Below are 20633 nucleotides of genomic sequence, written 5' to 3'. Positions count from 1 at the left end.
AAGCTTTATACAAAGCGTCAAACAATAAGTGTGGATACAACACCAAAACTGAAAGAGTGAATCACCCTTTATTTGTTTGTTTGTTTGTTTTGTACAATTAGCACATCTCCGTGACGTAATTTCACTTTTGGTTGTTATAATATTTTAAACTTAAACACAAATCAGGACAATAAAGCAATAAAGTAGGCTGACTTGATATGAAAATAAAAGTATGATCCTGCTCATTGTGTTTCTACCTGCTCTGGGCAAGTGAAGAGTCACTTTCCGCTTCATTTTGACAGCCTATGCCATGCGCACTCTCTGAGGTTTGTCCCTCGCAGTTTGCCGTTTAAGCCCGTACGTGGCAGTCAGAGAGCAGTACACAGCAGCTGAGGCTGATGCGGCTCCTCTCCACAACAATTCACTCATACAAACTGACATCCCGCTCTCCTACAGGATATACTGAAGCAGGGACACTCTTTGTACCATCAGCTTTGTTGTGACAGCCGCTGTGAAACATTTGAAACATGTTTACCTTGTCGGAGCTGGTTGTCTTGCTGGCCGTCCTGTCTGCCACTGCGTCCGGCTACTTCGTTAGCATAGACGCCCATGCCGAGGAGTGCTTCTACGAGCGGGTCAACTCCGGCACAAAGATGGGCCTCATGTTCGAGGTTGCCGAAGGAGGTTTCCTGGACATCGATGTTGAGGTAAGATATGTCAGTGAGATAGTAAACCAGCCAGCTAACATGAGGGAATCGATGATTTTTGTAACTTAACCTGTGATTGTTACACGTAAGGCCTGTGCTAACATTAGCTAGCTGGCGCCGTCTCCGTAACGTCAGGTGAAACTAGTTGCTTTCTGGTTTAATGGCTTTTAACTCACTGTCATGCACTACATTTTAATTTCTTGATTTAATTTTTACAGAAGATTAATATGGTCAGGTTTTTATAATAAAGTGGTTGAGAATTATGCTTGAATTATTTATAACTAGACAGGAAGTGCAGCATTAGCATTACATCCGGCTAAGTTATGCTAGCTAACTATGTAGCAAAAACAGTATTTGAGTATGTAATACATGATAAATGTAATGCTGCTAGCCCGCTTTTGACTTGTCTTCTGTGGAAATGCTGCTGTTACATGTTAAAAGTGCACTAGCGAGTTTAGTGTACACAGATGTTGCTGCCATATGTTGCAGCTGTTCCCTCATGTTATAAATCAGAACATCAGATTGCTCTTACATTTATGTCCTGTGTCCTTCCCAGATAACGGGGCCTGATGGTAAGCAGATTTACAAAGGCGACAGGGAGTCCAGTGGGAAATACTCTGTGGCAGCACACATGGACGGAACCTACAAGTTCTGCTTTAGCAACAAGATGTCAACCATGACACCCAAGATCGTCATGTTCACCATTGATATCGGAGAGGCCCCCAAAGGCCAAGACATGGAGACAGAAGGTATACAAAGGGTTTATGTTTGAATAAAAGCATATAAATTAAGAAATTCTATATCTCATGTACTTCAGCCTTTTCCTACACGAGCCATGCAGAGTGTAAACCAGTTTTTCTCACTTTAATCTGCTGTTACTGATCTTGTTTGACTTGATTTTGGGGACTCTTTCTGCTCCCTGTAGGTGGTGACAGCTGGGATGGTAGGGCTCAGGGCAAACTGCTTTTGTGAAAGACTTCTGAGTTTGTGATGCACTGAAGCGTTTTCTCTAACCAGTGTTGTTTCCATAGCATAAACTAATATTGTGCATTTCTACTATAAACATGAAGTTGTAATGTTTGTGATTGGTTTGATTATTTGCACAGTGTAAGAACCATAAATGTCTCTGGTGATTGGGAGGCATCACCATCGACATTTGTCACTAAACTGTTGTGCATGAATTGCATACCTCATGCATGTTTTTTCTGCACTACAACCCCTTTTACCTTGTTGCTGATTGTTACGTTTTCCCGTTACAGCCCACCAAAACAAGCTGGAGGAGATGATCAATGAGCTGGCAGTTGCCATGACAGCTGTAAAGCATGAGCAGGAGTACATGGAGGTTCGGGAGAGGATACACAGAGCAAGTGAGTCACGATCCAGAGAACATCATTTGTCCTCATAATTTTTGACTGTGGTTTCACAAACGGTCTCTTTTACTCCTTACAGTCAACGACAACACAAACAGCAGAGTCGTCCTGTGGTCGTTCTTTGAAGCTCTGGTTCTGGTGGCAATGACACTCGGACAGATTTACTACCTGAAGAGATTTTTCGAAGTCCGACGAGTGGTGTAGTGCGATCAAACGACCCCTCTGTGTCCTCCACTGTTTTTTCTCCAACACCAAGACAGTTATTTACACTCTGGATATGAGACTGGCAGATTCGAGTAAAGCCTACTTATGATTGGATCTCAGATGGTTTTGTTCTCCTGTTACCTATTTGGTTCCTTCTTTAAAAGATGTAATTAGTGTTTGTTTGGAACGAATGGCCAAAAGATTCGGGGATAGATGTCAGTTTTTTATTAGGTTTATTTGTTTTGTTTTAACACATTTTTTTGTCCAATATTGCTTGATAAGTACAAATTACTTGCCAGTACTGTTTTGCCTGAGTGAAGGCCGTTTAGGCTCATAATTTTAAGTTACGGCAGTCAGATGAAAAAGACGATGGGTAGGCATGTTTGGAGCAACCACAGGAGAATGTAGCCCTTAATAAGAGATAAACGGGACCCTTTTCCTTTGATTAAAAATATTACAAAAAAACGTGTGTCTGAGAAGCAGGAGGTTTTGTTTCTAGTGTCTTCGCCAAGTCAGACAATGTATGGGCCAGATATGTGATATCTGTACATTGTGTCAATGCGCTCTAACAACAAATTGCACTCCTCATAAATACGTCTAAATATCTGAAGGATTTACACTGCAGCTGGTCTTTAAGGGAAACTGTGCAGCTTCTGGCTTTGTCTGTTAATTCATAGCGATCAATGCCACAAGGGGGTGGGGGGTGCTTCAGTGGACATATTTTGCAGGGAAGTGGTGCGACTCTGTGTGTAGTTGAGAAAAATGGCAACAAACGATTTGTTTCTTGGCCTTTGAGTTAATTCACCTAACACGGTATATTTCACAATTTCCATTTAGCAGTAATACAATGAAGACATGAGGTGGCATTGGGGAGTGCAACTCCAAAGCTAAATGTAGAGGAATACTGAAAAACGTGTTACATGTTTGGGTGGGAGGGGCCTGACACCTAATGACTGCTGTGTGCTTTAGTTGCTTCTACTATAGTTATTTTGTTGGGGTTAGGGATTTTAAATTATGATTGTATACAATTCTGAACTGTTTGTTTTTTCCTGGAGCATATCCTTCGCCATACAACTGTTTGAATGATGCCTTTCAAATGAATATCTTTTACCTACTTTTTTCCCCATACAAGGTAAAAACTCACGTCCAAGGCAGCAGCTCCACATCTAGCACACGGCTGCAACATCCAAAGTGTTGCATGTCACTGAATATGCTCCAGTTTTGTATTAAAAACAATCCTCGCTGAGCTCAGGCAGGTGAACTGCTCTGGACACAGTCTCTCCTTTTTGTGATTACAACAAAATCTGATTAATGGATCTGTACAAATGTAGATTGGTTGTCTGTGGAAAATGCCCCAGGTTTCATAATAAAGCCAATATTCTGTACAATTACTTGGATGTCTTTCTGAATAGGTGGCGACAGTGTCTTATAAAGTGGTTCTAAAACTGGGGGAGATGGGCTGCTTTATACTTAAACTTAACTACATGTCAGAGGGAATTAAAGTAGATTTACTCTGCAAAATGTATTTGAAAGATGCATGTCAACTGTGATCTCTTATAACAGATAAAACTATCCGACATTATGTGCAATGGACAGAATTTGCCTCACAACAAGCAGATGCAACAGCAGAATACTGCTGAACATCCTGGTCCCAGAAATAAAACTTTCTTTTAATAACTGCAAACTTAAGTTTGACTATCTGATCATGCGTGTGTGCTTTTATTTACAGTAGGTCCGAATTTGAGGAGGACTTTTCCTTGTAATAGTGAAATATATGAACTGTTATGAATAGACTATTATTTCTACAGCATTTTACATGAGTGCAGTATTGTAGATTTTGTACTTGAGAACACACATATACTATATATAGCCTACTGTCTGACCGTATGAGAGTGGATCTACCTGGCTTCACTCTCATATGGTCAGACTGAGATGCTAAAGCTAATGGCAAGAGAGAAGGAGGGGGTCTGGCTTTGTGGGCCAGAGATGTAGTCCTGCTCGAGTTGCTGTCAAGGAGAAGATGTGTTGTCCAGAATTATTTGCACTTGGTATGCAACCATACAATGTACCAAGAGAATTCAGTCGTATCATAACAATACTGGTGAACATCCCAACCAAGGCAACTGCTGAAGTTCCATGTGAAGTTCTCCATGAAATAGTTGCCAGGATACAGACTAAACACCCTGAGGCACTTTGAATAATATCAGGAGACTTCAATCATGTGAAGAAGGTTGAGGCCATTCTAAACAACACGGATCATCCACTTTTTAATTCTTCAGTAACTGGTAGATGAGATGCCAGACAAGTGAAATTCCCTTTGGGGATCAATAAAGTTATTGTTATTGTTATTATAACCCTCTGAAAGATGGTCATCAACATACTATAACACAAGGTGATATTGCCTCTTTTAAAAGTAAAAGACTAAATTGAATGCCGTTGTTTTATTAAGAGTATTCAATATTGTAACCACCCGGTCAAAAACGGCAACATTGTTTTCAGACGTCATTCAGACAGCAAGTCACGAGCGTTTCCATGGTAACGAAAAAAAGACGTCTCGACGCACAGAAAGATTGAGACGTTCTAGAATTCAAACCTTGGTGATGTCAGAGAGGCTGTCACGCCCAGCAGGCTGGATCAAATGCAGCTTTGAAGTCTGAACATCCTCAGACATACCATAGGTAGTCCACAGAAGACAGAGTTTGACCACTTAGGAAAATTACTCATCTGACGGTACTTCATTTTCAGCTCAACCACCTGAGAAAAGTAGTTACTTGATCATTTAATTGTACTTAATTTTCAGCTCAACCACCTTAGAAAAGTATTTAATCATCTGATAGCACTTCCTTTTGCTATTTGCCATGGCACAGTCAAGATCTGAAATGACTTATGAACTCCCTCTCATTACATACGAGACCTTCTGCCCAGTGGTGCGGACAGCCCTCAAACAGTTGTGCCCAGCACAGTTGAGGATGATTGGAGCAGGAGTTTTGGACTCCCTAACTAGGAGTGTTTTGGCAGAAATATGCATGCAAATCGTACAGTCTGCCTCCACAGTGATCCTAAATGCTGTAATGGCAGTGGCAATTCAGTACACCAGCAGCAATACTCGGGGAAATATGTCACCAGATTTCTCTAAAGTATCTGAAGCGAGCATTTCTGTCGCACTGGGAGATTCACTCGCTCAGAGTTTTAGTGAGGTTTTACAGGTGAGGGGACAAGCATGTGTTTTCTCAGACAACCTCAAACTGCTCGTAACTCAAGAAGTGGTACTGAAGGTTAATTCCCTTCTATCAGTGGCCATCACCGCAACTTTTCCACCATCACAGGGACTAGCATTTTATGTATGCAACTTCATCACATGCATCAGCACTCTGGATAATATGGTTGTGAGCGTTGCAGGAACACTTAGGCAATACTTTGCGGATCTAGACAGCCAATGCAACCAAGACCTGTACTGGAAAACTGTTGTGGAAGTCCTGGATCAAGATCAGTCAGCAACACCGCAGATGCAGGCAGAGTCCCATGAGGAGCTGGTTGGACTCAACAAGCCTCATCCCAGATCAACTTCACCAACAGCTCTTACGGAAGTAATTCATCTGGACCAAGCTGAGACGGCACCACAGAAAGAGCCTCAAGAAGAGCTGGCTGCAACTGACGGGCTGATTCACAGATCAGTTTCACCTGCCATACCAGTGGAAGTCATAATACTGGACCAAGATCTGTCAGAAACCCAGAGGACCCCTGTTTCTCCCCAAAAAGAACTTATGGAGAAGTTAAAATCAGACAGCTTCATAACCACAGTCACTGAAGCAGTGAGTTCTATCCTTGCAAAGCGGGCCATTAAAAGTTGTCCACCTCTTATTTTGGAAAGCAGTAGCCAAGTTAAGAGTCCAGTTTCAGAGGCCCCTCTGCAAGTAGATGATATAGCAAATTATATAATTCAAAGGGCTGCTCAGTCCCTACTAAGTTCTGACTCTGAAGATGCTGCCCATCATGAGAGACCAAACGCTGTGAACTCCCCAGTCATGTCCTGCAGTAGTTCAGGTTCGCTTGTGAGGAAGCTGAAGGCCTTTTTTGCCTTGCCCACTTCGAAAGTCACTGCTATTGAGAGCAACCACAAATGGCAGCGTCTTCAAAGATTTTCCAGAGAACTCATCCATCACGTCGTAGAAGGACTCAAGAACAAGTTGAATATGCCAGCTAATGACTGCGCTGGGATTGTGAAGTCAAAATCTCCTGAATTGAAGATCGAAACACAACATGACTGGCCGTTACCTGGCGCTGTACCAGACTCTCTTGAGCCTGTGTCCTCACTTCAGGTTTTTTCTACTTTCAGCCGGACAACAATCATTGATACAACTGAGCAGCCATCTTGTCAGGAAGCTGATAACAGCATGAAGAAAGTCATAGACAATGTTGATGAAATGCTGAAGGAGATTTTCCTGCCCCTGATCCAGGCGGGTGACGAGACTATCAACGAACGTTTAGAAAATGTCACCTCCAGTAAGACAATCAGCAGATTCACAAAGAAGCTCACAGACAACATCTATCATCACTTGATGCAGGGGCAGACTTATCAAATCCCCACAGTTCCAGAGGGAAAAAGGCTGTCTGACGCCGCTATATTTTGTGTCCCAAGAAAAATGGAATACCCTCAGCCTGCTGCTTCCCCTGAACTTTCCTACACAATGACAGAAGATGTGGTCAGGGGTTTCTTGCAGCAGCTGCTCCTGTGGTTCAGAAATGACCCAGAAGGAATGAACCCAGCTGATCTAGTGTCTGAAGTACTAACAGAAATAGAGGAGGTCTTATCAGAGATGTTGGTCAGTCAGAGAGAAGAGGATTTAACGGCAAACTCAGAGGAGCACGAAAGACCAACCATGATTTCCCGGCAGCTTGAGGATGGAAAGGTTGTCTCTCTGCTGCTGAAGAAGCTGCTAACACACACTGCTGCAGACATCGACAAACCCCTGAGCCAGACGGACTCCAAAGACACAATGAACCGTCTATCGGAAAAGATCATTGCAGAAATCAAAGCAAGTTATACCCCCATAATCAGCCCCAAAGCTCTTGACACAGATGAGATCGTCTATGGTATGTTCAGCGACATTACTGAAAAGTTCGGCTCAGCTAGCTTGCTATTGTCGGCCATCACTCTGAAAAATCCGGCATTGGACCAAGTTTTTGTCAAGACCGTGATAGCCCACCTGTGCAAGGTTGAATTCTTCCAACTACAAGACGGCAAGGCAAAGAGCGATTGCCCATTACCATCCTCAAAGAAGAAATCGTCAAAGAAAGGTTCTGTACGCAGGTTCTTCTCATCTGTGGCCAAATATGTATCCAAGCCCTTTGTTGCCTGCTATAGGAGTTGCAAAGATGGACAATTGCCCTCTTTCCCCTCCTTGCACATGCTCTAACATCCTGAATCATGTTGCAGTCACCTTGAAAAAAAATACAGTAAGCGGACATGCATCCATACATAATTTTCCGGCAATCTAGAAAACAAAACAAGACCAGCCTGTTTTGTTTTCTAGATCGCCAGAAAATTTGCTTTGTTTTTATTTTCCCAAAATATTTGAGAAAAATAAGTTTTGATCACAGGAAAACAGAGTAAATATAATGTATGGATGCATGTCCGCTAAGAAACAAACTTCCGTGTGAAACAACAAAAGATAGCTTTTTTCAAAGTGGCTGCAACCAGGCCTCGCGGTGGTCCTCAGGGGCCTCACAGAGAGGGTTGTGTTCCTAAACTCGACCCTTTCCGTGAGGAGTTTGTATGTCCTACCCGTGCTGGCTTCGGGTTTTCTCCGGGATGCTCCAGTTTCTCCCAACTTTCAAAAACATGCAAAAAATTGAAGAGTCTAAATTGTCCATTAATTTGTGTACCTTTATCAATAAACAAAAAAACCCTTTCGATTTAAATGTAAATGACCTTTATTCAACAACTTAAAAGAAATAAATTGAAATCAAAGTTTGTACTATTTCAGTCTGTCAATACTGTTGACCAAATCAATAGATCGATGGATAGAGGGATAGATGGATGAATGGATGTACTATATTGATCCCAAACTGGGAAATTGTGGCGATAAGGCAGCAGCTTATCAAAGCGAATACAGCACAGCAGAAACTAAATACACAGTAAAAGTTACCCTAAGACTAGAAGAAAGAAAGGAATATATAAATCCAGCAATATTTAATAAATAACCTCAACTATTTTAATCTAAAATACAAACTAACGTATCTGAAAAGTAAACCTACTCAAGGAAATCTAAAAGATAAAACTAACATGGGGCACACTATCAACTGAGTAATGTTACGTTGTCTCTTTACACTTTAAATACATTCTTCTGTAACTTACATTTAGTATGATTGTACTTTTAATAAAATATTATTACACTATGGTAATTTAACTTAAGAAAAAAGTCGATCCATTGTTTTTCAGCTCTGCTGGATTTATTGCAAGACGAACTAAATAATAACAAAATAAAAAGTAAAAAAGGGAACGTTAAATTTCATGGGAACACGGAACTGTAGTCGTGACAGCGCTTCCGTTCCCACCCGGCTTGTAAACATCAGCGCACCCGGACACAGGAGCAGCGTGGAGAGTCAGCCCAGCAGAGGCGAAGAAGTCTCGCATCAAACTCTGTTTTATGGTTCAATATTAACATGGATAACACGACGGACGGGACGTGGGACAGTTTACCTGTTAAACTCAACGACAGCATTTTACAGACGCTCGAGGAGCTGAAATTCACACACATGACACCTGTACAGGTAACAGTAAGGTTTTAAATCTGGTTTGCAACACTCTTTATAAAGTAACTCAAAATCAGATTTTTCTTTTCTTTTTTTCTTTATAATATCTATTATTATTTATTCCTACAGTCTGCGTGTATCCCGCTGTTCATGCGTAACAAAGATGTGGCTGCTGAGGCGGTAAGTCTGTCATTTATCTACTACGACTGTACTGTCTCCTTATGGTACTTACACTTTACTTGAGTAATTCACGTATACTGTTTACTTTTACTCCACTATATCTATTTGCCAACAGTAGTTCTTTGCAGATTCATATAATTAATGCATTTTCTGTGCTGCCTCACTAAATGTCATATAATTGCAGGTGACTGGCAGCGGGAAGACGCTCGCTTTCGTTATTCCAATCATAGAGCTGCTCCTGAAGAGAGAAGAGAAGCTAAAGAAGATGCAGGTGAGGATGAAACCACCACCTGTAACTTTAACATTCTCTGTAGAGCCTTTAAACCTCCTGTGTGTGTGTGTGTGGAGAGCGTTCAGCTTTAAATGGTGTCTCCTGCAGGTTGGAGCTCTGGTGATCACTCCCACCAGAGAACTGGCCCTGCAGATCAGTGAAGTCATGGAGCAGTTCATCCAGAAGTTTCCACAGTTTACGTGAGTACAAAGTCACTGAAGAGGCCCGGAGTCTTCAAAAAACACATTTAGGCCCCCATCAGACAGAAAGCCAGTGCGCGTTTCGCAGGCTGTAAAACGCGAGGCGCACCGCACTGCCTTTATTGTTGAATCCTACGGTTAAAAAAAGAGCAGCTCTGAACTAAATCTAAGCTGTCTTTTATGGTTTGTAAATACTTTGAAAGTTCAATGTGCATGAATATGTATTTTAATAGGTGGGGACTTGGTGTAACAATATTTTTAAACTTACCACAACAACAAAAAATTAAGCTGTCTTCAAAGCATTTTTCTCCATTTGTGCAGAAAGAACAGATCCATATTTCTTTTCTTTTTTTTATTCTTTATTTACCTCTGGGGGGGAAAAAAGTGCTTTGCAAGGTGTTGACAAACTATAGGATGTTAAAAAAGATGTAAGGACTAGTGCACACAAAAAACAATCACCAGATGGGTCGTCAAGATCATATAAAATGTAATGCATAAAAGAAAAATATATAACACTAAATAAAATCCAGATTAAATAGATCTTTAGTTTACATAACAATATCAATTTTTCAGCTGTTTCAGCGCTTTGGAGCTCAACAGCTGAAAGCAGCATCACTGTGTGTGGGTTTTCTTTTTGTTCTGTTTTTATAAATGAAATGTGTGTTTGCTTTTCAGGCAGATTTTACTGATTGGTGGCACCAACCCGATAGAGGACGTGGAGAAGTTCAAGGAGCAGGGGTACGTGATGAATAAAGCTGATTACGTTATAGTTGGATCCTTTTAAAAAGAATAGTTTCACATGTTTTTCAAGAAGAAGACTTTAGTTCACCAGATTTCTTTTTTCCTTTTAGACAGAGCCAGCTAGTTGTTTCCACCTGTTTCCAGTCGTATGCTAAGCTAAGCTAACCAGCTGCTGGCTGAAGCTTTTAGAAGGGTATTAATCTGACACGTTAGTCAAAGAAGAAGGCGAATATAAAACAAAACGATTCCTATTCCCAGGGCTTTTTATTTTTGAAAACAGCCAGACTGGAACAAGAGTTGTTGCAATTACGTGGCCAGTAACTAAAAACAAGACATAAGCAGGAAAACCCATGGTCCAATGAGAGGGAAGGAAAACAGGAAGTAATGTGTGTTACTCTGGATGACGTTTATTTCTGTGTTTCAGAGCGAACATTGTGATAGCGACGCCCGGCCGGCTTGAAGACATGTTCAGGAGGAAGTCAGACGGTCTGGACTTGGCGAGCTCGGTCAAGAGTCTGGATGTGCTGGTTCTCGATGAGGCCGACAGACTGCTGGACATGGGCTTTGAAGCCAGGTACGGAATACATGTACATGTTTTGTTTTAGGTATTATTGGTCTTTGCGCCGCTAACAGCCTGTTTGTGTGTGCAGTCTGAACACCATCCTGGGCTACCTGCCCAAACAGAGGCGTACAGGTCTGTTTTCGGCCACTCAGACGCAGGAGCTGGAGAAGCTAGTGAGGGCGGGGCTTAGGAACCCCGTACGCATCGCCGTCAAGGAGAAGGGCGTGGCTGCCACCGCTGTTCAGAAAACACCCTCCAGACTTTCCAACTACTACACCGTGAGTCGGCTCACTCTGAAGCCTGATCCACATCAACCAGGCCCTTTACTTTAAACGTCTGAATGACACCAACATGTCGTTTCAGATCTGTAGATTGGAGGACAAGTTCAACAACCTGGTGACGTTTCTACGGCAACACAAGCACGAGAAGCAACTGGTCTTCTTCAGGTACGTTAGATCTTAGGACAGCGGCCATGTTGGGACATAAGACTTTAAAACTGCTCAAACGGAGAACAAAACAACCCAAACCTCTGAAGAGCCGACCAATCATCCAACAGCCATATCATTTGTTGTTCAGGCAATTTATCAGCTGTGTCCTCCTCAAGCTGCTCGGCAGACGACATCTGATCAGGCTGAAGTCGGGGCTAATCCTCCCTGTTGCCTTGGTGTTATAAAAGTCCTTTGTCAGGTCTAACTGAGACGTCTTGTTGCTCTCTCATCACCAGCACGTGTGCGTGTGTGGAGTACTACGGTCGAGCTCTGGAGACTCTGGTCAAGAAGGTCACAGTTCACTGCATCCACGGCAAGATGAAAAACAAACGCAACAAGATCTTTGCCGACTTTCGCGCCCTGAAAAGGTGAGATCTGACAGGTACAGGCCTAATAAATCTGGTTGTGTCTATATATTATGATTCTACATTTTGTGTTGCAGTGGGATCTTGGTGTGCACAGACGTCATGGCCAGAGGCATTGATATCCCTGACGTGAACTGGGTGCTGCAGTATGATCCTCCCAGCAGCGCCAGGTGAGTGAAAGTCATTTACTGGGACTTACTACTTTTCTTCGGGACTATTTTCAGTGGCGGATTAATCCACATTCAGTGCTCTAGTGAGTGTTTAGGGCAGCAGGATGGTGTATGTGTGTGAGCTTGAGTCAAATAAACTACAGTGTGTGTTCATAGATGTCTTTGGCACAGAGGAGGAAGATGTGTGAGGCTGTAATACACACTCACAATCCTTGTTAGTGGATACAGTCATCATTGGTGCTGTCAGTCTTGTGTGTTTGACTCTCACAGACGCCTTCATGTAGACTCATGCATGAGTGCATAATGTGGATTTACACTTGCTTACATATGATATGAACTTAAAGTTAAATCTCTCATCATTTGGTTTAACTTTGACATATCAGACTGGCTTTTTACAAACGCTCAGCTTCTTCTTATTTCTCTTTGTCTCAGTGCGTTTGTGCATCGATGCGGGCGAACAGCTCGTATCGGGAATCAGGGCAATGCCCTCGTCTTTCTGCTGCCGATGGAGGAGTCCTACGTCAACTTCCTGTCCATCAACCAGAAAGTGAGTCTTTTATTTCAAACACTTTTCTTAAAGTTTCAGCTTTAGCTCTATAACCACCCATGGTTCCTGCACGACTGTTTTGGAGTCTCGAGTTCGGCATTTTGGCCGTCGCCATCTTCATTTTGTGGAGCAGGATGTGACCATATTTAGAGCTGGAGAGCTAAATTATTAGCGCCAATGACTGTATATAAAGAAGGATGACGCGTCCCCACCTCCTCTCATTGTACAAAAGTGAAGCCAAAATCCCCCCGGAGCGGGCGCTGCCATCCTGCTCGTTTGTATCCAGAGTGTGTGCAGTAGAGATCGGCTGGGGGAGCCGTGGTTTTCACGTCCCGCCCCTTCCTCTACCCAAAACACACCTTTACCTTGTGTCCTTGCTGTGTTGGAGCCCTCAGGTGGGCTCAGTCTGCAGCAGCTTCTTGTGTCGGTCTGAAGCAGATATTCACGCTTATGGAAAGTTCAGTGACTGTAGTGTTAGTGTTAGTTACGTCTCCTCTCGCCGTTCCTCCTCTACTCTGCTGCTCGGGAACAGAACGCTACAGGAGCCTCATTTGTCAACAGAGCTGTCAATCATGAGGTCACGCCCCCTTTTTTATAGCATCAAATAGGTTTTCTGAAGCATTCCAATGTGGACCCAGTAGAGTCGCCCCCTGCTGGACATTAAAAGAAAGCAGTTTGAGACACTTGAGCGTTGGCTTCACTTTTCAGACTCTGAGGTTTAGACCACCTCTACATACAGTCTTTGGTTTCAGTTTAAACTCAGATGTGTTGTCTGTCACGTCCTCAGTCCAGCCCTCTGACATGACTTTTGTCATTTCTTCAGTGCCCGCTGCAGCAGATGCCCCCTATCAGAGACGTTGTGGATGTGTTGCCCAAAGTGCAGGCCCTGTCTCTGGCAGACCGCGCCATGTTCGACAGAAGCATGAGAGCCTTCGTGTCGTACGTCCAGGCCTACGCCAAACACGAGTGCAGCCTCATCTTCAGACTGAAAGGTGAGGACAGCCACTTTACATGTCGGATTCAGTTCTGCCTGATTAATAACAATCCCATATTGGAATTGTTATTTTGCCCATCCTGACATTAATGCGCTTCATTTCTCCGTCTAGATCTGGACTTTGCAGCTTTAGCCCGCGGCTTCGCCCTCCTCCGCCTGCCCAAGATGCCCGAGCTGAGGGGGAAAAATTTCCCTGATTTCACAGGGACGTTGGTAGACACTGAGACCATCCGCTACAAGGACAAGAACAGGGAGAAACTGAGACAGAAGATGCTGGCTGAGCTGAAAGAGCAAGAAAAGACTCCATTTCCCAGAAAGCAGTTTGTCAAGAACCAGGCGTGGTCCAAACAGAAGACCAGGAAGGAACGCAGGAGGAAGAACGCAGCCAAGAGGAAACACAATGAGGTGTTTATCCATCACATGAATTCATTAAGCCAAACGTATCAGTGGGGTGGGTTTATTCATCACTCTCTCTTTGTCTGCAGGACTCTGACGTGGAAGATGAAGACATGACGGAGCTTTTAAACGACACACGACTCCTCAAGAAACTAAAGAAAGGTCAAATCACCGAGGAGGACTTTGAGAAACAGATTACAAGCGCACCAAAGTCCAAACACAAAACACAAGCAGAGTCACACGAAGGCGAGGAGGGCGACAACATGTAAAAAGTCAATAAAACCCACAGCAACACGTTTATTTACCTTTTGATATGTTTATTGAGAGTTGTGAGGCACATTTTATAAATAAAGCTTGATGAGTTCGTCGCTGACAGCCGACGGTGTGAGGACTCCCAGGTCAGTGAAGAGGAGGGTGATGAGGGAGGGAGGCGTGTAGTCGATCATCGGATGCTCCTCTGACAGGTTCTGTACGCTCTTCAGGGTGTCGGCTTTGTACTGCCGACGAGGAGAAGAAGAAGTGTTGAAAAATACTCGAATACAAAATAAAAAAAGTCATTAAATTATCTGACGTCGTACCTTAAATTTGTCGGGCACATCCTGCTGGTTGAGCGGATAGAGACGGACGAATTTGAAGCTCTCTGCCACGACGTAGAAAGGTTTGTTGTGAGCTTTGGAGCAGACGGCCATCTGATACGTGCCAATCTGTGAGAGGAGAAACATTTAGGTCTCTGTATCACAAGCAGCTCACTGAGTACATTTACTCAACATGTTCTTTCAGTGTTTCCACTTCAAGCTTCCTTCAACTGAACTTTGTTCTTAATTTCTCTGATTGTTTAAGCTGATTAATGTAGATTAACATTTGGTCTAATGTTCATATAATAAGCTAAAAAAAATCATTTCAGTAAGATAGTTTCAACATGGTTTAACAGAAGTTATTTACAAGTATAAATTCACATTTCTCTTGATAATTGCTTATTTTTTCCTCTTTTAGGACTTGATAAAGTTGAAACTAAATCTATGTCTGAAAAAGGTTGAATTAATTGAGCTTTACTTATTGGTAATCATTAAATAGTTCAAATCAGCTCTACCTTAATCAGCTCACATTTTAATGTTACTATAATTAATGCGAAATGACAAATATTTAATGATGCGTTATATAAAAGCACTTCTGAAATGTAGCTGCTCGACATGCTGACGGTAACTTCAATAAAACGTAGCTGATAAATACTTTTACTTCAGAGAGCAGTGTGTTGGATTAAGTGGCATCTGTTTGTGAGTTTATAGATGACAACTAGCTGATAAAAGCTCCCCAAGTGCGTAAAAGAACCAACATTGCAAAAACAAACACAAACCCAGATGCCTACATTACCCACAATGCAAGTCAACAGTTTACTGGATTGTATGCAGGATCAAACTGATCGTCAAGGTCCAGGAAAATAAATGGTTTCTTTTACATTTATTCAACAACTTTTTCTTATAGTCGATCAATGATTCCTCTGGTGTATCCTATCTTACCTGCCCACACACGTCATTGGTGCAAAACTACGGATTCTATCAAAATAAAAGCCTAAATACTCAAATATATTAATAACACAAATGTTATCAAACTTAATCGTATAATTTCTTTAAACGAAATAACAACAAATAAATATATACTGGACTGAATGTAAAATAATCAAACTATACAAAATAATGTGAATAGCTCCAACAGGCTAATTTAGCCTCGAGCTGCTAGCTTCAAATAGGAATAAGGTATCTGCTCGAGAGGGCTGGTAAGACTCATCTTCAAACTTGCAGTCCCCCCCAACTGACCGTGACTCAAGTGACATCACTTGTGGCAAAGTATCAGATTTTATGCAGCTTGCTCTGGAGACTAGGGCTGTCAATGAATATTCTAAATTCGAATATATAACCGAATTGTTATAAAAACGGATATTCGGATATTAAAATTAATATTCGTTGTGACAAAAAAATCACCGCCGCGGCTGTTTGCGAGCTCGCAAGTTCTCGTATGTCCTCACGCGCACTCTTGATTACGGAGCATCCTTGAATGCATCACAACGTCACTATGATACATTAATAATTAACTTTGGTCTCGCTGAAACGAGTTAAAACAACAACCGTGTTGCGTGCGGTAATAATGTCGGAGAATTTAAATCCCGGCCCGGCCAGACAGAGAGATTCTCACCCCCAGAATAACAGACAGGTGTAAGTATGTTGATTTTTTGTTTTTAAGCCTATGTTTGAATAAATATACCTGTCACAGCACAGCTCGCTTGGAACGCTGAATGTCCGTTTTACCGTAACCTAATTACTTAATTTGTTTATTTGTAAGGTGTAGGATCTTTTAAAAAGCACGTTTCTGTTTAAATCAATATATCTTTGCAAGTAAGTCTCTCGTTGTGTTGGTGTGTCCTCTTGTGGACATATTGTGCAAAAATAGATATTCGAATAGTTCGAACATTTGTGGGTTTTTTTTGAAGGAATAATCAAACGTCATTTGGCAGCACTACTGGAGACGCATGGATACAATTGGTGGTGTTCCCCTTTAAACTCCCCCCTTTTTCATAAACGCACTCACAGCTGGATTAAGACAACAAGTGTTAACTGGGGCAGTTTTAAACCACCTTCATGATGCCAGTTTTCCACAGAGGGAAAGACTTGGTTTACCTTATTGATGATCCCTCCGCTCTCAACGACTCCCTCTGCACCAACAATGACCAGATCTACTTTTTCCAACACGTACCTGCAAAAAAACAACAGAAACACGCTCAGGACATGAAACCGACTTAGTGTTAATTTCCTGAGTGACTTTATAGTATTTTCTTTACCCCACAGCTGCATCCAGGACTACAGTGACTGGAACATTGAGTTTCCTCAGGGCGTCTGCCATCTGTCGCCTGAATAAAGAAAGGATAACTCAATGAGTGTGTGTCCTTTCAGAATAAAACTGGGACACAGTTTACTGACACTGTACACTCACCCAGTGGCGTCAGGCTGCGACTCAGTCACATACACAGAGAAGCGTTTCTTCTCCGCTGCAGCTTTCTCCAGCACCCTGAGGACCACTCTGGAGAACGAGTGAGTCAGGATTTTCTGTGAGAGGAAGAGAAAAAAAACTACTTATTGTAATTGAACTGAATCGACTAAATACTGTTTGTATAAAGGATGTACTGTCCTCCTCTTCTGCCTATATACAACAAAACCCTGGAATCACTGGTCAGCTCATAACAAGGCATCTTTAAGGAGGATAGAATGACCCTCAACCACAGTAGTGAACTCATAATACAATTACTGCAGCTGTGGATGACATAATAGACTTGTGTAATAAAAGGCAACATTATGCCGCCCTCTTTGTTTATATGTTCATGGCTTTTTTTAGAGACCCAAAGAATATATTCCCTTTTGTTCTTTAGCTGCATCATTGTAAACATTTAATAAACGCATATTTAATAATAAATACTTACAGCACCATCTTTGATGAAGGTGTGACAGAGCTTAGCCACTTTGGTCCTGGACAACGAGATCTTCTCAAGAAATAGTTCCCCTCTCTCCTCCATCACCTTCTTACAGCGAGACAGATCCTGGAGACAGAAGAACAGAAGTTAGCAGAGACAGATCAGTTCTTATTTCTTCTGTCATCTAGGAGCCAGGAACTCTCCAACCGGAGAGGAGGAAGCAGAAGTGGAGCTGAGTTAGAACAAGCAACAACCATCTGTGACAGACTGAGATGCCTCTCAATCAAGCTAACAACACTGCCCAGAATTACTCATCTTTAAGGAAACAATTACAAGTTCTAATGTTTTTAAGACATACTGAGAACTTGAGTCAAAATCCCCCAGCATGGTACAATCATCAGGGAATATTATTTTTGCTAGCCACCAACAAAACACAATTTTTAAAGTGTTAAAAAAACAGAAAATGTCATCTTACATTGATCTATTTAACAGTCTAATTACTTTATGCAATAGTAATACTTAACTAAATACTTTTTTAACTAAACAACCTGCAGCCTAGTGTTAAACTACCTACTTTGTTCCTATTAAAATCAAAATTAGCCCATTCAGTAAACATTTACTCCTGGTGTGTGTAAATCCACAAGAAAACTCTGCCCAGGACACAAACTTAAGAAGAAACTTCACATGTTTTGGCTAATTCAAACTGCTGAAGCTGCATGTTGGCTGATTTTGCTGTGAGGCTGCTCACCTGGTGCTCCAGTGATGTGAGACTGATGAAGCGCAGGAAAAGCTCTCCTCCTGAAGACACGGCCACAGAGGAGTCCACTCCTGTCAGGCAGTTTGTGGCCCACTTTAGGCTCTCCCTCAGGCCCAGGATTGTTTCACCTGAAGGGGTAGAGAAGAAACATTACAAATTACAGTAGTGGTAGAATATAAATAAGTACATTTACTCGAGTACTGTACTTAAGTAAGAATTTGAGGTACTTTGAGGTACATCACAGGAGTAAATACTGAACTTCACTACATTTGTCTGACAGTTTTAGTAACCTTTGTCTCTCTTGAGGAATTCCAGCAGAGTGCGGATAGCAGCCACAGCTGAGGCCATGTCCGGGTCTTTCCTCATCTGAGCCCTGAAGTATTCCACCAGCTCTGACAAGGGGAAAACAGTGAAACACGGTTAAGATCTGCGATACTAACCGTAAAACATGAGCCGAAATGTTAAACTTGAAACAACTTACCTTCTTCGTTCATACTGTAGGACCAAAGAGAGCCTAAAAGCCGCAGTGTTTCGGGTTAAAACAAACCAAGGTGCATGTGTACTGAGTTCAGTCAGTTTGGGTTTTGACACATGCCAGCGCCGCTGACTTCGCGTCACTGCAGCTTTCGTTTAAACCAATGTATACACAAATTTTTAAAGTACAAGTTTTAGACAAACTGTTTAAGGGACAAGTCTCAGAATGCTACCACAAAAATACGCTAGAGTCGGTCTGGAGAGTTTTGTTATCACTATTTGCAGAGTTGCACTGTGTTAGCTCATCTCGCAAGGGGCTGCGTGTTGATGTGTCGCAGAGAGATGACGTAGAACGTTTTGTCCATCAACGGTGTGCCCCCTTCTCGTGCAGTCGGAAATGTTAAAACAATTTGGAGCTTTCATGAATTTTATTGATTTAAAAAGTCTGAAAAATAGTGTATGTTTGTGAATTTTTTAATTGATATATCTTTTATTCATTTTTTCACGATATTTTGACTTTTTTATTTTCAGTAGATATGCCGTTTTCTGATTTTTTAATATTTCAAAAGGCTTTTATAAGCAATATTGAAACATTTTACTTATAAGCAATTACAATGTAGTTTTAATCAGATATAAGTGTTTATGAACATATTTTACAACACCTACTGGTGTATAAACTAATAACTAGTGATACTACAGTAAAACACAGGTGCAATAATGTGAAAGTTTTAATTGCAAACAAATACTGCACTCAAATAAATACTTTAAATGTCCTTATAACTGCATAGAACTACATTATTCTGTCCATGTAATCAATATAATCAATATCAATATAACAATAATATAATGTATACTGCTTATATATACTAAATAGGCTTAATAAAGTAAAAAATCGAGTTTTACCAAATGTTGTCACCAAAATAAAAGACGTGAAAACTTAAATATTTTAAATTTGTTTATTTTCCATCAAAATAAACTTAATTTAATAGACTTGTAATTTACTTTGTCTACACAGATCAATTTTGTAACATTTTGTAAGACTGTTGTTATAAATATTGGATTAAAAAAGATAATCCAATATTGGTCTCTTTGTCTCCTCATATACAAAACACTGAAGATAGACAATAATAAAGTTCAATTAGACATATCTCTTTTAGCTGAAGCTGATTTAAATGTAATACAATCCAATAATAGACTTATGGGCCCTTCACTGGGACCAAATTATTTGCAGTTTTGAATTAAGCCAACAGAGGGCAACATGGTCATTTTAAATATCTGTAAACTGTACTCAAGGTTCAGTCATGTGCTCATTTAGATTTTTTTCTAAGCTGTAGAGAAGGTCCTACAATCGCCGTCTTTATCATCAAATGAAATGACTAAAATTGGATGTACATATTTTTGATATCCGCTCTGAACATGGCCGCCCGTTCGGTCTTTAGATTAAAGCTCAGGGACTGTCTGAAATTGAAAATGTTCTTCCTCTAGTTAGCATGAATGTGCACAAAACCTTTCTTTATGTTTTAGCATTTTTATTTACAACTAGAACTATTGTGATCATGTTGCACAAAAGGAAAGGTCAAAGGTCAACACAAATGGCAAACATGAAGACTTACATGACTGTTTCACTTAAATTTGGCTGATAGTTCTCTTCATAACATTTTGCCTGGACCAGATTGTACTGAAATAGCCTTTACTTTGATTAAGTGTTTTTAGTGATGTGTAATTAGTTCTTTTACTTTATTAGACTCTGAATCCTTCCACTAGTACTTTTAAGTTCATGTACCTATAAATTGTACTCCGGTACACTACTTGAGGTCACTGTTACTGCGAATGGAGTATTTTTACAGCTTGGTAAATGTACTTTTACTTGAGCAAAGAATCTGGATACTCCCTCCAGCACTGCTCATAAGTGTGGGTAAATCAAGGAAATACTCAAGGAGAGTACAAGTAGGCTTCATAGGCCTAGTTCCTTTACTTTATAACTTTATAACAGTGTAAATACCTCAGTACTG

General features: G+C 41.3%; 3 protein-coding genes across 3 annotated transcripts; 2 read left to right on the top strand and 1 right to left on the bottom strand.

The window, feature by feature from the left end:
• The first annotated feature begins 346 nt into the window (after positions 1 to 346).
• tmed2 (transmembrane p24 trafficking protein 2) lies at positions 347 to 3648 on the top strand. Its single transcript, XM_069673835.1, has 4 exons — positions 347 to 686; positions 1243 to 1435; positions 1946 to 2053; positions 2136 to 3648. Exons 1-4 carry the CDS (start codon positions 507 to 509, stop codon positions 2258 to 2260), a joined length of 606 nt encoding a protein of 201 aa, XP_069529936.1. The 5' UTR covers positions 347 to 506; the 3' UTR covers positions 2261 to 3648.
• Positions 3649 to 8864: 5216 nt separating this feature from the next.
• Positions 8865 to 14324, top strand: ddx55 (DEAD (Asp-Glu-Ala-Asp) box polypeptide 55). Its single transcript, XM_069673204.1, has 14 exons — positions 8865 to 9034; positions 9146 to 9196; positions 9381 to 9467; positions 9576 to 9667; positions 10343 to 10405; positions 10833 to 10982; positions 11059 to 11248; positions 11334 to 11416; positions 11695 to 11826; positions 11901 to 11993; positions 12426 to 12540; positions 13364 to 13532; positions 13647 to 13939; positions 14020 to 14324. Exons 1-14 carry the CDS (start codon positions 8927 to 8929, stop codon positions 14197 to 14199), a joined length of 1806 nt encoding a protein of 601 aa, XP_069529305.1. The 5' UTR covers positions 8865 to 8926; the 3' UTR covers positions 14200 to 14324.
• Positions 14108 to 18941, bottom strand: eif2b1 (eukaryotic translation initiation factor 2B, subunit 1 alpha). The gene is made up of 9 exons (XM_069673205.1): positions 18629 to 18941; positions 18438 to 18539; positions 18139 to 18275; positions 17400 to 17516; positions 16916 to 17028; positions 16764 to 16832; positions 16603 to 16678; positions 14509 to 14634; positions 14108 to 14427 (listed from the first exon to the last, which is right to left on the bottom strand). The coding sequence occupies exons 1-9, from the start codon at positions 18639 to 18641 to the stop codon at positions 14272 to 14274; spliced, it is 909 nt and encodes a 302-aa protein (XP_069529306.1). The 5' UTR covers positions 18642 to 18941; the 3' UTR covers positions 14108 to 14271.
• Positions 18942 to 20633: the final 1692 nt, after the last annotated feature.

Source organism: Semicossyphus pulcher, unplaced genomic scaffold (assembly GCF_022749685.1).
Source record: "Semicossyphus pulcher isolate SPU_LCO1_2020_fin unplaced genomic scaffold, fSemPul1.0.p SCAF_22, whole genome shotgun sequence".
NCBI lineage: Eukaryota > Metazoa > Chordata > Actinopteri > Labriformes > Labridae > Semicossyphus > Semicossyphus pulcher.
Note: the sequence above shows the minus strand (reverse complement) of the source record. Positions and strands in the feature narration are given on the sequence as shown.

Bases quoted from the DNA above. Each gene is read 5' to 3' on its own strand.
- tmed2 (XM_069673835.1), top strand. From the start codon at position 507: ATGTTTACCTTGTCGGAGCTGGTTGTCTTGCTGGCCGTCCTGTCTGCC. The intron at 687-1,242 runs GTAAGATATGTC...TGTCCTTCCCAG, and splicing joins TCCTGGACATCGATGTTGAG to ATAACGGGGCCTGATGGTAA. The intron at 2,054-2,135 runs GTGAGTCACGAT...TACTCCTTACAG, and splicing joins GGAGAGGATACACAGAGCAA to TCAACGACAACACAAACAGC.
- ddx55 (XM_069673204.1), top strand. From the start codon at position 8,927: ATGGATAACACGACGGACGGGACGTGGGACAGTTTACCTGTTAAACTC. The intron at 9,035-9,145 runs GTAACAGTAAGG...TTATTCCTACAG, and splicing joins CACACATGACACCTGTACAG to TCTGCGTGTATCCCGCTGTT. The intron at 10,406-10,832 runs GTACGTGATGAA...TCTGTGTTTCAG, and splicing joins GAGAAGTTCAAGGAGCAGGG to AGCGAACATTGTGATAGCGA.
- eif2b1 (XM_069673205.1), bottom strand. The intron at 18,276-18,437 runs GTTACTAAAACT...CTACCCCTTCAG, and splicing joins ATTCCTCAAGAGAGACAAAG to GTGAAACAATCCTGGGCCTG. The intron at 16,833-16,915 runs GTGAGTGTACAG...TTCTTTATTCAG, and splicing joins TCGCAGCCTGACGCCACTGG to GCGACAGATGGCAGACGCCC.